Genomic DNA, 17,313 nt, shown 5'->3' on the forward strand with positions numbered 1-17,313 from the left:
GTGTCCCTGGCAGATGAATGGTAAGAATTAAGTCATCCTTCATCAGCACGAGTATTTGTTGCCATCTTTGATTTTAAGCCATCCATAGTCCCTCCCTACTACTCCTGGTTCGAAGGCAAAGGAAGGCGATGCCACAAATTCTCACATGTTTTGGCCTATGTCATCATCTCAGGTCCTACTGCAACACTGACCTGCACCCAGAGCACCGTCATCTGTCTCAGCTAGAAGCCATCAAGCTCTACCTCAAAGGCAAAGAACCTCTGCTCCAGTGTGAGTGTACTGTGTGTGCGCGTGGCCATAGTCCAGAGTGAACCCAAAACCATACTTCCCCTGGCTTCCCAGGGAAGCTTTGCTTCAGCAGAGATGATCAGCCCCAGTAAATCTAGCCAAATGTCTGCTTCCTGTAGGAGCAGGAGGAAGAATGAAGGCTACTGGAAGCCAGGCAGAACCCCCAGTTGCATTCTAACCTTTTGCATTGGATTTGTCCCCCTGTGGGGCCATTGAAGTCAAGCATCTGAGTAAGATGGAAACGTTCCCACTGGGAAGGGACTAAATGTCTGCTCCCTTGTTTTACAAATGAGAAACAAGGGCAGGAAATAGGATTGGTCTCATCTCAGGCCCTACTCGAGGTCTGCTTCCCTCCCGAGTGGGACCATCAGGGACGCATGTTGCCTGGTGGGGTATGTGTGCTGCTGCCTCTCCTCCAACCACGGGCATCTGAGGAAGGTCAGTGAGTCAGAAATGGCCCGTGGCCGGTGCCCAGGGGTCGGGGGGAGAGCAGCGGGCCTGATGCTCACCAAGTGCGAGGGCAGTATGCGTACAGTGACTGGTTTGGGCGAGGAGAGGTTCCCAGCAGTGAGCACAGCACCAGCACCTGCCCCTGCCCCTGCCGGGTCCCGCTTATTCGGTGACGTGAACAGCCCTAGAATTCCTAGAATAACCACAGCAGCCCTGTGAGAGATGGAGGGACGTTTGTCTCACGTCTAAAGTGCATCTTCATGGAATGGATTTACTTTTGGGGACATGCTCTAGTAGAGAAAAGGTCAGATGGGCATCATAGAAGCCTATGTTTCATTTTCTTTGACTTTCCGAATGACGTGTTTTAAAAAAACAAAAGTATAGAGATCTATTTTTAAATTTACATTTATTATCCAGCTTTATCAAATATTAATATTTTGCTATATTTCCTTCAGGTACTTTTTAAGGAATGAAACATTACAGATAATGTTAAGCCCCTGAGTCCCCTGGGTGGTCTCATTTCCATCCCAGAGAGAGTTACCCTCCCATATTTGTCACTCCCAGGCAATTATACTATTATATTATCTATATTATTATATTATATTATATTATTATTACATTGTTATAATATTACTATACATAGTAGTATATATGTGTATATATGTATATACATATGTATATATACATATATATCCATGAACAGTATGTACCATTATTTTAATTATTTTCTACATTAAAATTTACATATGGTATATATATATATTACCAATGATATAATATATGTATTATTTTAGAATTTGTGTTTCACTTGTTACATTATTGAGATTTACTTATGTTGATCACTTACCTGTAATGCATTTGTTTAAATTACTATATGGCATCCCACTACGTAACTGTCTCACTGTGTCCATTGTCTTTTTGGTGATGAGTTAGTTTTTGCGTTTAGAGCAAAGTGCCGCTGTCTTGTTGGCCAGCAGTCAAGGTGAGGCCTGGCCGGCTGTAGGTGATAATTAGTCAGCCCCTCTGCGGAGGGATTGGAGGGCTCTGGGATGCCTCTCCTGGACTCATGATACCCCACTGACTCCTTAGCCCCTTCCACAGAGCCCCAGCAAGATTCCCTCCTTGGATAGCGACAGATTTCCTGCTTTAATCTGGAAAAAACAAACAAACCGGCCAGATGGAAGGAATCACGAAGCAAAAGTCCCAGGAGTGTTTAGTTATCACATCCCTTTCTCCTCTTACAAAGGACTGGGAGCAGGACCCTGAAGAACCGCAGGTAGAGGACAGAAAGGCAATGGACCAGCAAACTCTCTAAAGCATGCTGGTCTGTGGCATGAACGCCTAGATGGGAAGAAAAACCAGAAAACTGAGGTGTGATGCACCCAAGTCTCTGTTTACTATCACCTCATCCAGATGCTCTGGGGGGGACTGTATTGCGGGCGTATCAGTTGTCAGAACTGTCCCATATTTTCAGCTGGTGAGGGGTTAATGCCCAACGTGATGCACCATGGGAGAGAGTAGCCTGCAGACGCTGCAAGTGAACGGGGCGAGCGCCTCTTGTGCCCCCATTTGGGGCCCGGCCACAGCCATCTTCTCAAGTCTGTCCCTCCCAATAGGTGATAAAGAATTGATACAAGAAGTCCTTTTTGATGCAGTGGTGAGCGCTCCCATTGAAGCCTATTGGACCAGTCTTGCCCTCAACAAATCTGAGTAAGTAGTTGCACGTGTCCCCCTTTCCTGGCCATTTCCCCACCAGCCGTCCGAAATATGGTTATGGTTTAAAGGACTAAAGTGTTTGGGGAGCTTGGTGTTAAAGTGCTTTAATTTTCCCCAAAGCTCCAAACCACAAGAGCTAGAGCAGATTAGCGGCTCGGGCTTGGGTGGCGGGCTCCCGGGCGTGACATATAATTTGAGTGTTAGCATGACATGAAGTTTGGTGTGCTGAGGCGGGGGGCACTGGCGAGGGAGAGGGAGGCAAAAGGAGCGCTGAGCTTCTTGCCCAGCATGGCCCCCTGGACCTCCCAGTCTGGAGGGGACTTGGGATCTGGGCCAGGCTGGGTTGTAAGTAGGATGGGGAAGGGAGAGCTCTGTTTCACGAGGGTGTCAGGATATAACCCTGTGGTTTTCTTTCCGCGGCAGAGGACACGGGGAGCGGGGGCTGGGCAGTGGGAGCTGTTGTCAATGGCTTCAGCAGCTTATTAATGTTATTATTATTTTCCTAACTTAAGTAGGGTATTAGAGATTAAAAATAGAAAAACCATTCCTTTTTGCTTCTACTTTCATGTCATACATTATTTAGTTCTTGCCTTTTTTGTTCTTTGCTAGCTCCGTTCCTTCTCTTACCATGCCTGTTGTGTATTCTCTTCTATCCTGTCTATCATTCATTCTGTTCTCATTTTCATTCCTTTATCACTCATTCATGCATGCATCACTGATGGCATGTCTGTTGTGCACCAGGCGCTGGGCCAGGTGAAATGGAGCTAACTCAATCAAACATGGTCCTTGCCATCATGGTACTTGTGATGTGTAGTGTGCCAGATTATTAAGAATTGTGATAACTGCTTTGAAAGAAGTGTAAGGACATGTAGACTGTGACAAGATCTAGAGATAGAAGACAGAAAACAGAAGGCCTTTCTGAGCTGAAACTAGTTCAAGGGTTAGGAAGTATTCTAAGGAAATTGGAACAACATGTGCAAAAGTCCTGCAGTACAACAGTGTTTGACACATTTGAGGAATTTAAAGAAGGCCAACGGAACTGAAATACAGAAGGTAGGCTGGAAGATGTTGGCAGATGAGGCTGTAGAGAGGCTAGATGGCTCAGGACCTTGGGAGTCAGATGAAGGATTTTGGATACTCTACTAAGAGTATTGGAAAGCCACTGAACGATTTTAAAAAGAACATTTAAAGGTTTTAAGAAGGACATGATCATATTTGAATTGTTAAATAATGTTTTCCTACTTCTATGTGAACAATAGTTTGATGGGTAAGAGCAATTGTAAAGACTGACAGCATTCCAAGGGATTTGCCACTGAGACCAAGGCAGTGACTGAGGCACAGAGAGGAAAGATCCTCTATGGCGTGCTTTAGAAGTGAGGCACCCCTCCCACCCCCACTGCCGAGGATTCGATGATGGGTCCACCGAGTGAGGGGAGGGAGGCTGAGCTGTCAAGGATCATTCTCTGATTTACAACACGGTTACCTGTGTAGATAGTGGTACCATTTCCTAGGCCAGGAGACAATGGAAGAAGAGCGAGTTTGAGACCAAGCATGTTCTTCTCTAGACGTTTTAAGCTTAAGTCTCCCAAGTGGAGATGTAAAGTAGGCAGTTTAATACAGGAGTCTGGAGCCCCACAGAGAGATTGCCATTCTCCCTATACTTGGGGGTGTCCTTAGACTCCTTACTTACATGGTTCCTATTCCCTGGGAGGTTGGGAAAGAGTCAAAACCTTTCCTGGGACTGCTTTCTCTGGTGGATGTGGAAATGTTTCTTTTAAGCTCTCCTGAAACTCAAAATCCCGTGCAAAAATTGCTGGTTCACTCCTAACACATGCTAAAAATTTCCCAAAATGGTAGCTCGCTGTAGTCCACACCTGTAACTGGCTGGGCAGCCTGGCTTTCCCATTTTGGTAGGCTGCAAGCAGAAATGAATGCACCGTGTTGGTTTTTATTCACCCCTTACATACTTAAAGGCAGTATTGGCCGCCTTGACTACCATCAAAGATCAAGTCACCAAATTATCTTATATTGAATATGACATGGATAGCGCTTAGAATCAAATTGCTTTTAGGGAAGCATTTAGGGAAGGGAAGCAAATTCAAGAGACAGTGTTCTCTTCATAGGTTTATCACAGAATAAAATTACGTATTTGTCGAGAAAGACCATTTGCTTTTTGTGAAGAGGTAGGCATTGTGGATATCCTGAACACACTCAAACATATAAAATTTTTGCTTCAAAAATTGAAAACAGAACTCCTTCAGGGGATTTTTAAAAAAGTTTCCTTTGCAAAGGCCATTCTTAGGGGTTCTCTGTGTGGTATCCTGCAAGGATTTGAAGAAGCCATTTCTTTACTCCTCATCTTGGGGACAGTGGTAAGAATAAGGCCTGTGCTCTGGTAGAAGTTACCAGTCGGTGACTTCAGACGGTGGGAATTCAGGTCCGAGACATTTCCAGGCTGTAGGATGCTACAGACTCGATGCAGTGGCTCAGCTGGTGCTGTCACTGATACCAGATTCCACTGATGGTCTCAGGACCAAGAATGGATTTGGTAGATCAATGCAAAAGTTCCCTCTCAGGATTCTCTTCCTCTCCATATAGCAGTTCCCCTTCCAGCCTCCTCTCCTGACTGTGTGCAGCCAGAGCCCTGAGTTAAAGATGTATCTATTGACTGTGGGAATGCTTTTGTTCATGGCGCTTTGAGTTCTCAGAACTCAGTGGAGTTCTTAGTTTTTCTTGCAAGAATTACCAAAAACAAAACCTTTTGTAAGGGGTGAGTTTACATTCTGTGCTTGGTGCATGTGTGCATACGTGTGTGTGTTTCTATAATTTCTTTTAAAATTTCAGGTTTCAAAGCTGCTATTTCTTAAAACATTCAGTGAGTCTTAAAATACAAAAGCCATCATCTGCCTACTGTCTGGACACATCCCCCTCTTGTCTGCTGCTGTGTTTCAGGAACTCTGACAAGGGCGTGGAGGTTGCCTTCCTCGGCACTCGGACGGGCCTCTCGAGGATCAACCTGTTTGTTGGAGCTGAGCAGCTCACCAATCAGTAAGTAGGAAGGCTCTTCTGCAGGGGCCCAGGGAGCTCCTGAAATGGGAAATTCAAGGGACGCTTAAGTGTCTTGTTCTACCAACAGTAGAAACAAAATTCAGGCCACCCCAGGCCTGCTGACAGGGCTCCTCTCTGTTCTACCACGGGGGCCCTGGCGTGCGTGCTCACCTGCCTCTTGGCCTTTCCACAACCCTTTGTTCTTCACGCTCGCTGGCTTCCGTCCACCGTCCTGGAGTCCTCTCCCGCGCTGGTGACTCACTGCAGAATCTGGCGATGGAGAGGCTGCTGGGGGAGCAGCCAGGAGAAGGACGCCTGGCAGATGGCCCAAGGGCATTCAGCTGCTCGGCAACTCTGGGGAGGGATTCCTGCCTGTCCAAGAATCAGGGTTTCAAGTCTGTTGTTTATTTGTTTGTGTGTGCTTTAATAAAACTCGGTGCCTCTGCGCTGAGCCTGAGGGCCCACAGAGCCCCACACCCGGGAGTGGGCCGTCTGGTGAGACTTGGGTTGGACGGTGTTTCCTTGTGCTGCCAAAGAGGCCCAGATGGACAATGGACAGCGCCTCCAGCACCCAGATGCCTTTGAAACCACTGCTCAGCCTCTGAGTCTTCAGAGAGCCACAGGGTCTGATGTTGGACCAGAGCTAGTGTGGCCCTGGGAAGTCTTACCTGGCCCCATTAATGTTTCTCAGGTTTTTGTTTATTTGTTTGTTTGTTTGTTTGTCTCTGAAGTAAGAGGCATTATTAGGCAAGGGACAAATGGAGCCCGAGATTCAGACAGTTTGCCAAGTGCATGTGAGGAGGGTTCAGACATTACCATGGGCCCTCAGGCACCCTGACCTATGCATACCTGGGGGTAAATAACCAAGCCACAGGCCGGCCACCAATCTGAAAGGGGTTGGCCTCACCGGGACCCAAGGAGGGTATACTCCTGGTCCAGCAAGCCCTGGACAGCAGTGTTCATGCCTCTTAGAAGACGCCCTGACCCCACCCATATGATCTTTTAAAACCAAGTCTGATAAGTGGGAAATCAATAGATTTTTAGATGGTCCATGAACTGGCTTTTATTTCCCATTTGAAGACCCCTTCTCAGCATCTCAAATTTGTCATTTAGGAAATTGACAACAGTTGTGACTTGTTCCAAGCCCTCTTCAGCCCTGTAGCCCCTGCCCAATTGTCTTTCCAGATGGCAAGTTCCTAGAAGGACTAGAAATGACAAGACACACATCACCTTCTCCTTCCAGAACCTAGAGAGAGGCAGACAGAGACACAGGAACTGACTTTCTCCTGCTCAAGAGGAAGCCTGTTGTTTGTCTTGAGATTGAAACCAACAAACTAGAAAAAGAGTCACAACAAGACAGTGTGCCTGCTGGCCTGTCCTGCAGGGCACACTCAGGATTGCTGGGGTGAGCGTTGGCTCGTCCTACCGGTTGCCTTTGCTCTGTCCCCCTGAAAAATGGTGGGGACAATCCCCCCGGGTTCTTGTGAGGATCAGAAAACGATTGTAAAACCAGTTTGAGAAGCTAAAAATAGTTAGCTCTGCTCCCTGTGACACTCTTGTGACCCAGAGTGAGTAGACCCCGACATCTGGGTGGATGAGTTGGTTCTTCTGTCTTCAAGAAACTCATGTCATTGATTCATATAGAGACACCTTGAGTTCTCTTTTTGTAAATTTTTTTTTTGAGAGACAGTTGGGGAGGGAACAGAGAGAGAGTGACACAGAGGATCTGAAGCAGGCTCTGTGCTGACAACAGAGAGCCTGATGCAGGGCTTGAATTCATAACCCTGTGGGATCATGACCTGAGCCAAAGTTGGACATTTAACCAACTGAGCCACCCAGGTGCCCCAAGAGTTCTATTGTCTTAGGATCTTGAACCTGCCTGCCCCATCCAAGCAAATGGCATTTGTTAAGGCCCAACTATTTAGATATACTCTTAGCCAGGGCTAGAAATCTTTTAGAATTTCCATGTTTTTAAAGAAGGCATAATAAAGAAAAATGCAGAGTCATGGGGAGAGTGCTGGAGAATATAAAGTCGGGCATCAACTCCTACCCTGAGCTTCCATTTCCTATCCCACCATCTGCTTTGGAAGCGCATCGATTCTAGTTCCAGGGCTCTGTCCTGCCTCTGTACCCATCACTGTCAGCAGTGAACCTCGGGGTTCCATGTGGCCTCACAAACACAAACAGCGAGGTCAGCCTCCGCCATGTGATTCTGCTCCCCCCGCCTCCCAGCCCTAAGTCTAAGCGATGACCACTTCACATCTTCCATGTGAACCGCAGACAACAAAAGAAGATCCTGAGTTTTAAAAATCCCATATACTCATTGGAGCCATTTTCAGTTTTGTACTGTGTTTCGTACTTCTGATAGAAGTGTGGTGAGTGTCACTTTATAGATGAGTGAATGAGGCTCTGAGACTCAGCCATTGACCCAGTAACTCGCCCAAGGTCGTTCATCTGTGTCTAAAACTTGGGCCGGTCTCACACTACACCACAACAGCCCCTAGTATCTAGCAGTAGGTTTCATCTTACCAGAAGGATCTACCTTCCTGAAGACCCTTTTCAGAGATTTTGTAGAATCCGCTCTCCTTCTGCTTTCTTGTGAATCACCACTTGGTAGTTGTCAGGGACTCACAGGTTTCCTGGAAACCAGACCCTCTCATAGGAACAGCAGAGCCCACAGAGATCATGCCCTGCAGCCTCCTGCTTGCTGCCTTGGTGGCAGCATGGTCTGTCCCAGGCAGTAGTGCTAGGCACTCGGTAAGCAGTGTTCCAAGCCTGCCGCCTGCCTTCCTCACATGTTTCTATCGGTCTAAGTGAAAACCACCTCACACCTCCTAACCAAGCTATTATCCCACCTTCTTGAGCTGGAAAAGGGCCCCCAGTACCATTAGCTGCTGCATGAGAAGGGCACCTTCCCACCATGGTTCTGTGCATCCCGCCACCAAACAAGACTGTCACAAGTGAAAATGCACGGTTGTGCCATGGCCCAGGGAGAAAGCAGCTGTACACCCCACCTAGGACTAGACAGCAGAGTCTCCCTCACACCTATCCCAGTCAGGTTTATGAAAAATCTCATGTATAATGGAAAAACTAAAAGCAAAAGGTCACATTAGGATCCGGAAGCATTACCAATGACTACATCGGTGCCACTAGGAGCTTGCGTATGACATCAAGCCTGGAACTCCCTACACTCAGCACTGAATAACTCAGAGGTCTATGCCCTGTCTCAGTCCTGCTTGGGACTCCACAGTTGGCCTTTCGAGTGACAGCAAAGAGCCTTCATATAGGAACGTGGCCATACTGATGTGGGAATTTGAAAGAATTGAGAAATACTGTTTAAGAAAGGGGTCAGCAAATTGCCTTTAATACTTGAAGAGCTCTTATCTGAATATGAGATTTGATTTATCACGTGATCATTAAGCACATGCTGCGTGCCTGATGAGTGCCAGGCCCTGGAGATGTCAAGAAAAATAATGTCTCTGCCCTTTGAGAGGAATTAGAACATACTGGTGTAAGTTAAAAGGAGGTGTATATCCATTCTGAGAACTTTAAGGGTGGCCTCCAGTGGCACGGGCTTCCTATAGGAGTGAGCTTTGCATCTTAGAAAGAGACCAAGAGACGCATGGTCGGCCATACCCTAAAACTACAGAATGCTTTCCTGAGTTAGAAGCCAATTCAAGTCGTTTCTAATAACTTGTTACAACTTAGCATGTAAGTTCAACCCTGCTGTAACAATGGAGAATATTTGAGTATTTCCCTCCATGGTCTGTGTGATCCAACTTCACACTGCACACTGCTGGATGGAAAGTGATGCCACTTCTGGTTTAATAAGTGGCCTTTTCCCTGCATCCACATTGTCCCCTCATTGTTCTCCCTTCCGTCCCTTGTCTGCCCCCTCCCTCCTGCAAGATCTCTGCAGTCCGTCCACTAGCCAGGCAGTCACTTCCTTCCCTGAGTTATACTGACTCAGCCAAGATGAGGCACTTGGGAGAGTACACGAGCCTTTGGAGAGAAGTGACGCAAACAAACGTTTGCTGGAACCTGGGGACGGACGTGGAAGGCTCTGTGGAGGGAGCCAAACCGGGAACCACAGCTTATATCCTCAGAGACCTCAGGAGGGTTGGGATGGGGACACGACAGTGCAGGGAGGGCCAAGGAAGGAGAAGGCCGTGAGAGAGACCAGGGCTGTGGGGCAGGAGCTCGCGCATGTCTCTGTGGATTGACGTGTAGGTGGGATTTGAGGCGCACTGTGAGGGGAATATGACTTTGAAAGGAAGAAATGAGGAAGAGAGTGCAGGTAGGCTTAGGAGAGAGAGAAGCACTGTGGGCGTGGGTGCTGGGCAGGGTGCCGGAGCAGTCCTGTGGCTGGAGAGCAGGTGGGAGAGCGGGGAGGGAGCAGGGATGTCCACAGGGCCCACTGCTACCTCTGTTACACTTTTTCTGACAAGAGTGAAATCTACTTAATTTGATTTTCCCAAGGATATGTGATCACATATGAATTGTAAGGCAAGACAGCTTTCCGACTACCCTTTCTTTGGTCTTATGATATGATTTCTGGAGGCTTTGCTTGCTTGCTTTTAGATGCTAAGATGATTAGTTCACTGGACATACTAGGAAGAATTATTTCACCCACCGATAGTCTGACGGCTGGAGTTCTACAGGGTATTTCTGAGTCGTCGGGGGTGCACGATGCTACACAGATTTTCTCTGCACTGAGAAAAGCAGGTTGGAGTTCTGAAAGCCAGCAGTGTTCCTTATCTGACTTTCCCTGCTGAGTGGTGCCACGATCCTTCTCCTCCTCTTCTCCTCCCCCTCCCTGCCCTCCCCCCAGTCCCCCTCTTTCTTCTTGCTTTCCAGTTTTATTGAGAAATCATTGGCATACACTACTGTATACATTTCAGCTGTACAGTGTGATGATTTGGTTTACATTTATTGTGAAATGGTTACTGCAGTAGGTTTATTTCACATCTCTCATCTCATAGACACAATAAAAAGAAAAGAAGAAAAATTCTCCTGGTGGTGAGAACTCTTAGGATGGACTCTTCACAGCTTGACTCTAGCTCACGGTGTTCGCCATGGTCCCCAGGTCATCTTATAACCTTCGTGTTAGTCCCTGTCCCCCAACCCCTGCCCCTGCTAACCACAAATCTGATCTCTTTTTCTGAGTTGGTGGTTTTTTTAGTTTTTGTTTGTTTGTCTTTGTTTCTTTCTTTGTTTTTCGCTTCCAAATGTAAGTGAGATCCTGCAGTGTTTGTCCTTTTCTGTCTGACTTAATTCACTTAGCTTAATGCTTTCCAGGTCCATCCATGTCGTGGCCAGTGGTAGGATTTTCTCATTTTTATGGCTGAATAATATTCCATTGTGTGGAATGTGAGCTATATATGCCACACCCTTTATCCGTTCATCCACTGATTGACCCTTAGGTTGTTTCCATATCTTGGCTGCTATACGTAATGCTGCAGTGAATGGAAAATACCTTTTTGAGGTAGTATTTTTGTTTCTGTTGTATATACTCCAGTGGAATTGCTGGATCAGATGGTAGTCTTATTTTTAGTTTTTTGAGGAACTGCCATATTGTTTTCTATGGTGGCGGGCTGTACCATTTTACAAAGTGCAGCGCTGTTGTCTTTCTTCTGTGCCCTCGCCAACATTTGTTATCTCTCCTCTTTTTGATGGTAGCCATCCTAACACGGGTGAGGTGACATCTCATTATGGTTTTGATTTGCATTTCCCTCATGACAGGTGATGCTGAGCATCTTTTCAAGGCCCTGTTGGCCATTTGTATATCTTCTTTGGAAAAATGAAAAGGTACATTGCTCAGTTTTTAATTGGATTATTTGTGGGTTTTGACATGTTCTTCTTCCTTTCCGTTTCCAGGGATTTCCTGAAAGCTGGAGACAAGGAGAACATTTTTAACGCAGACCATTTCCCTCTCTGGTACCGAAGAGCCGCTGAGCAGATTCCTGGGAGCTTCGTCTACTCCATCCCATTCAGCACAGGTGGGGGTCCTCGTTGGAGGCGGGACTCGGCCTGTCTGGTCCTACTGGCCCGGGCATTGCATGCAGAGTGTAGGGGTGCCACCTGAATGCTGGAGGGAGCCAAGTTTGTTTTGAGGACCAGTGCTTAATACTGGCCCAGCACTGAACCATTGACTTATTCCAGAAGTGTAATGGCCCCAAGTAAAATGAAGCTTTTGCTTAATCAAAGTAGGAAAAAGCATTTCAGGAAGCAGGACTGGTACTTTTTACCGTGTGGAATTTTAATAAAAACTTCTCAGGAGATTTTTTTTTTAATGTTGTCATGGCCCCACTTAGAGAAAATTCAGGCAGGCATAACATTCTTTGCCAGAGCCTTCAGTGAATCACACCACTTTGGAGGCCCACAATTCCCCTACCAGAAACTAACCTGATTCAAATCAACATGCAGGAGTGAAGGCTGAGATTTTTGTGCAGTCTTGTGCTCACCTGACAGAGGGCTGCAGTGACCCAGGAAGAGCACATCACCGTGATTTTTCTAGTCCTAAGATTGTAGATTGTAAAAAGATTAAGGTCACCTCCCTCCAAAAAAGAACTGAACACCACTTTATTTCAACCATGTTTAGAAGCAGAACAAACAAAATTGAAAATACTTTTCAATTGTCTGATACAGCCGATAGTCTTTGGTGCTCAAGGCTCTGACTGTGCATTGTAATAGGTTCAGAGACGAATAAGACCTATTTCTATGAACTTGGATTGCTTTAGACAGCTCAGCCTATACTTATGTTTTCTATTAGAGCCACCATATTAGTCTTTTTCAAACATTCTGAAATCAGCCCTAAGCGGATTCTCTGGTGTTCCGTATCAAAGCCCCCTCCTTGGTTCTTAGCACTTGCGCATTTCTGTGAATGAAAACATCTTCAGGAAGAGGCTTTCAAACTTTGCAGAAGACATGTTGGCAAGTGTTGTCCAATAATTAGTTGCACAACGCATTAGGATGAAGGTTGCTCACTAATGAAGATACTCAACAAAAGACCAAATGTTCTTGTGGAACTTCCCTGAGCAGGTGGAATTTTAGAGGAGATTATCAATTAGTTTCCTTTCAGGAAAAACTGAGATTCTTGGAGTCTGTACTCCTTTATACCCACGGCCACACACAGTGTGTCCTTAGATACAAATGTCACTGGACAGGGAAAAGGAGCAGTCAGAAATGAGAGCAAGCCCAGAAGTGTTCTGTGTGTGTGTGTGTGCTTATGAGCGATAGTGTGGGTGTGTGTTTCTACTCTTCACCATTTTCCCCACAGAGACTTATGTCTGGGAAAACCAGATTTTGGTTAATTGAGGCTGTTGTAGAATTGGTTTTTGGCAAGAGGGGTAGTCAAAGGAGTTTACCATGCTCATGGTAAAGTTAAGGATGACAACATCTTGGATTTCATTCTTCCTTTTGATTTGGAGAAAATGTAACATCACCAAGTCCAAGTGTTACGGTGGGGCCCTCGTTTTTTCTACCGTGTGTTCGTTACCTGCACACATTGGAAAAGAAGCTGGTTTCTATTACTGCTCAGGCTTGAGCAAGGAGAAAATTCTCAGTTGGTTCTGTCACAAGCGTATTCAAATTCAGGTCTGCCCTCTCGTTTCCCATTTCAATTGGACTCCGTTTCTCGAACACCTTTTATAAGGCAAACATTGTACTAACAATTATTAACCAAGGGGGTTTGAAATCTTTGCTCAGTGTCTTTTAATCTATGAGTTTTGGAACCATTGTTAGTGATCGAAAATGTCTTCATACTAATGCCTTATTGTTACCACATTAATAGGAGTTTGGAGTAAGGATTGTATGATAAGTCTATCCCTGATGGGAATGATTTTGCTAAGAAAATCTGGTCTTGAAATTAGAATTTTATAAATTAGTAAAGTTGTGGGGCATCTGGGTGGCTCAGTTGGTTGAGCGTCCAACTTCAGCTCAGGTCATTATCTCACAGTTCATGGGTTCAAGCTCCACATCAGGCTCTGTGCGGACCGCTAGCTCAGAGCCTGGAGCCTGCTTTGGATTCTGTGTCTTTCTTTCTCTCTCCCTCCCCTCTTCATGCTCTGTCTCTCTCTGTCTCTCAAAAATAAATAAAATGTAAAAAATAAAAATAAAAAAATAAATTAGTAAAGTTGTAACCAACAAATCAAAACTAAAGTTCCCAACTCATAAAACAATTTTGAAACTCTATCTCATGTAGCGGTCCATGGCTGTGTTTAGAGAGACAGTGTACATACGATCACTAACACGAGTAAACACTATTTTTAGTAACCACAGATCACAAGAGAACTGTGGTCCCTCCAGTGGTGCTTATTAATTATGATGTAAAAAGGCCGGTTGCCCTTGGCCGCCCCCACAGTGTGGCAGAGTCATAACTCAGTGCACTGATTCCTTCAGCTGAAAGGACTGTCTACACAGCACCTATGGTCTAACAGAGTTGGAGCCATGCAGTAGCACAATCTGCAGAAATGGTGGCCATGGGCCAGTAGGATTACTTTCTTAACCTGGGCACACAGCTGTCTCCATTTTTGTTGTAATGGTTTTTCTTCTTTCAGGTATAGTCAACAAAAGCAATGTGGTGACAGCAAGTACCTCCATCCAGCTCCTGGATGAACGAAAGTCTCCTGTGGTAGCAGGTAAAGGATGGATTTCAGTCAGTTAATAGAAATAAGCATGGTGTCCATTTATCTGGCCAATGAACTGCTTCTATGTAACATGTTTATGCTTCACAAAATAAGTTTTGAAAGGAAACAAAAACTAAAAACTACGTATTCCTTAGCTTGCTGTTATCTTCACCAATTCAAGATTCTGACAGCTGGTTGTGTTTGATGTGGCAACAGAAACCTTTCCCAGTACTCTGATTCTTAAACTGAGCCAGTAAGAAATTGTTGGTGCATGCAGAGGAGAATTTCTTGAAAGTAGGTAATGTGCTCGTTTAAAGGAAAGTCCAGATCACCCACAGCTACATCATTAGGATAACAGTGAGCATACTAGAAATTGTGGGTTTGTTTTAGGCACACACAAGCTTCAATGTGCCTTTTCCAGAGAGTCTGAGATCTTCACCCCTCTCATCTTGCTGAGGAATTGAAGTTGTATCTGTTGGTGCCAGGTTTGGTACCAGGTGAAAGCCAAAACATTTCATGATGGACAGTCATAATTGTCAAAGAAACCCTGTCTCTGGCTTTTGCCATCTCTTGCACTCTCAAGAATGTCAGTAGACTTATATGGTTGGCTGGGGGGGTTCGTTGGTGGCGTTTGGTCTAAAGGGCTGGAAACTGCGGCGAGTGCTCCTTTGAGGATGGCTGCTGACAAAAACGGAGTCTACAAGCTTGTCTGACACGTCACCTATTTCTGACGTTGTTGGATCCATTGGTTGAGGGCAGGTGAGACCCTACAAACCCCATCCTGATACTGGCTAGATTTGCCAAAGGGAGTAGTTCTGCTTCCAGACAACTTCTCTCAGTAAGTTGTACCCTACGGGGACTTTGAACATCAACTCTTGTGTCTACACCGTGAATATTTGTGGGAAGAAATGTGGATGGACAGACATATTTGAGTGTGGTTGTTCTTTGGCTGGAAAACACTGGGCTTCTTTCCCCACTTTATTTCTGACTTAGCCTATGTCTCATAATTGTATTAGCAGGGATTGAAAGATTTGGGGGCATTTTCCCTGGCTATTCCCGGCTTGTTGGATATGGCAAGGAAGACTGTCTTATGTATATGACCTATAGATCATTTTGAACTAGGCAGACCTGTAACTAATCACCCAAGAGATAAGGACTCTGAGGATTCACAGCTGCTGTCTTCAGATTTTGTCACTTAGCGTCTCATGTTCCTTGAAGAAAGTAGGAGACAGGATCATGTAACTCAGCAGGGTTTATTTTTGCTCAAAGGAAATCAGCCTTGCTTACCTCTAGGGTGACCTAGCCAGCTAGTTCTGGAGGCACGTTATCTCCCTGGAGCGGAGCCGCAGGGAACAGCTGTCAAAGATGTGGTCTGACCTAAGCGAACTGTCTGACTGTTTAGAATCTTTTTAAAGCCTTTTTCTTAGTTTTCTCATTAAGTCATCATGAAGGATGCTCTGTGTCCACCCGCAGATCATGGTGCCCATCCCGGCCATTTTTGTCTTTTGTTTTTGCAAACTAAGCTCAAATGTTTCCAAATGCCTATTATTTCATACATGTCTGTTTGGCTCAGTACGGGTGAAATGTGGACTCTGCCTGGGTACTGTGTATCCAGTGTGGAGAAGAACGTGAGTTTCCAAATGGTTCATTGGTCTACACTGGTCTACTATTGAGTTACAGAGCTGGCCAGAGAACACAGGCAGCTCACAAGAAGTGGGTGGGTGAAAGAGACATCCTCCTGTTTACTGCTACTCAGTGTGTGTCAACCGGTCCCCGTCTTCAGAAGATAATTACAGAGCAAGACGAAGAGGCAAGGTTATCTGAGGAACTGTATTTAGCACTTACTCTTTAAAACTGGTAGTTATTAACCTTCTTTTCAAAAGTGTGTTTGGTAGGTATAAGATAAAACAGATTTGCGTGGTTTGATCTTGAACACTGCCATGGAGGAGGCACCATGGTGGCAATGACCTCAAGAGGACCTTTCTGTCTCCAAAAGCAGAGTGGCCTCTTCAGCACTCCCCACAGATTGCCTTGACTCTGACTCACCCGTCCTGTCACTGTGTGATTCGTTTCAGTAACTTTCTTCTGTGTATTTTCCTCAAATTAACTAGACATTGTTTAGTACTCTAAAATAAAAAAGGTCGTTTTAATTGGAGAAGAAGACTTGTTTTGGCAAGTGAGGATGAATATGTGAGCAGTCTTGCTCCCCCACCAGTGAGCCTCCAAGAGCAGATGGAATACAGCCAACTGGCAGTAATTTGGGGTTTCAATGAAATCCTTGTGTTAAACTGAAAAGTATCTGGAAGGAAAGGTGTACAACTTTGCAAATAATTATCAAGGATACCTTTGAAAGGCCTGCTGTCAAGTCTGATTGGGTATTCTCATGTTCATTGGCTCTCAGGGTCTCTTTGGGACAGAAAGAGTTTCTTGTTTTGTTTTGTTTTTGCTTTATTCCCTTTATTTCTTTCTTTTGTCTTGTTTTCTTTTTTAAACAAAAACATTTAGATACTCATCTGTCAATGACATCTTTGAAGAAAGGGCAGTCAAACTGGGAAAGATTCCATTGGTACGTCAGCCTTGGTGCATAAATGGGCCCCATCCATCTTCTTGGCCTATGACATTGCTTACAATCCTTCTCTGAAGGGACCTGCCAGCTTTCCAGATGCCACTAGTGTGCTGAATCTTCTTACTTGCTTTCCCACTCCAAAGGAAGAAGTGGTAGGACTTTCTCTTTGGCTTACCAAGTCTCTCCACGGACCTGGAGCCTCCTGTGTATGTCAAGCTTCTCCTCCATTTTTCTGTTGTTATTAGCAATGCAAACCTTGGGCTGTAAAGTTCACTAGCTTTGTCACTCACACTGTAACCTGCTAAATATGTAGTCTTGGGACTCTGAAGGTCTATTTAAAATAGGATTGGGATCATTACTTCTCTCACCTTACTCTGGCTTGATTTGGGGGCAAAATGAGAAAAAAAAAATAAAATACTGGAATATGAAGAAGTATAAAAATGCTAGAAATCGGGGTGATGCATTCTGATCTTCAAGTTTATTTATTCATTCATTCACTCATTTATTCATTAAATATTTCCTGGCCTCTTTCTTTTACCAGGCACTCTAGATATACATGAATAAGAACCAGGCTCCATGATGATATTCCCTTCCTCCCTCCAGACACATGTAAAGTAG

At 45.2% G+C, this 17,313-nt stretch overlaps 1 protein-coding gene across 1 annotated transcript in view; it reads left to right on the plus strand.

Moving 5' to 3' along the window:
* CACNA2D3 (calcium voltage-gated channel auxiliary subunit alpha2delta 3) overlaps positions 1-17,313 on the plus strand; it is an 833,443-nt gene that overhangs the window by 668,865 nt on the left and 147,265 nt on the right. Inside the window, exons 24-29 of the mRNA XM_029917881.1 lie at positions 1-20; positions 173-270; positions 2,355-2,448; positions 5,407-5,502; positions 11,380-11,501; positions 14,061-14,141. The exon at positions 1-20 is cut by the window's left edge and continues 13 nt beyond it. Of these exons, the coding sequence (XP_029773741.1) occupies positions 1-20; positions 173-270; positions 2,355-2,448; positions 5,407-5,502; positions 11,380-11,501; positions 14,061-14,141 (511 nt within the window). The remainder of the gene's footprint in view (positions 21-172; positions 271-2,354; positions 2,449-5,406; positions 5,503-11,379; positions 11,502-14,060; positions 14,142-17,313) is intronic.

The sequence above is a fragment of the Suricata suricatta genome, chromosome 12 (genome assembly GCF_006229205.1).
Source record: "Suricata suricatta isolate VVHF042 chromosome 12, meerkat_22Aug2017_6uvM2_HiC, whole genome shotgun sequence".
In the NCBI taxonomy this organism is placed as follows: domain Eukaryota; kingdom Metazoa; phylum Chordata; class Mammalia; order Carnivora; family Herpestidae; genus Suricata; species Suricata suricatta.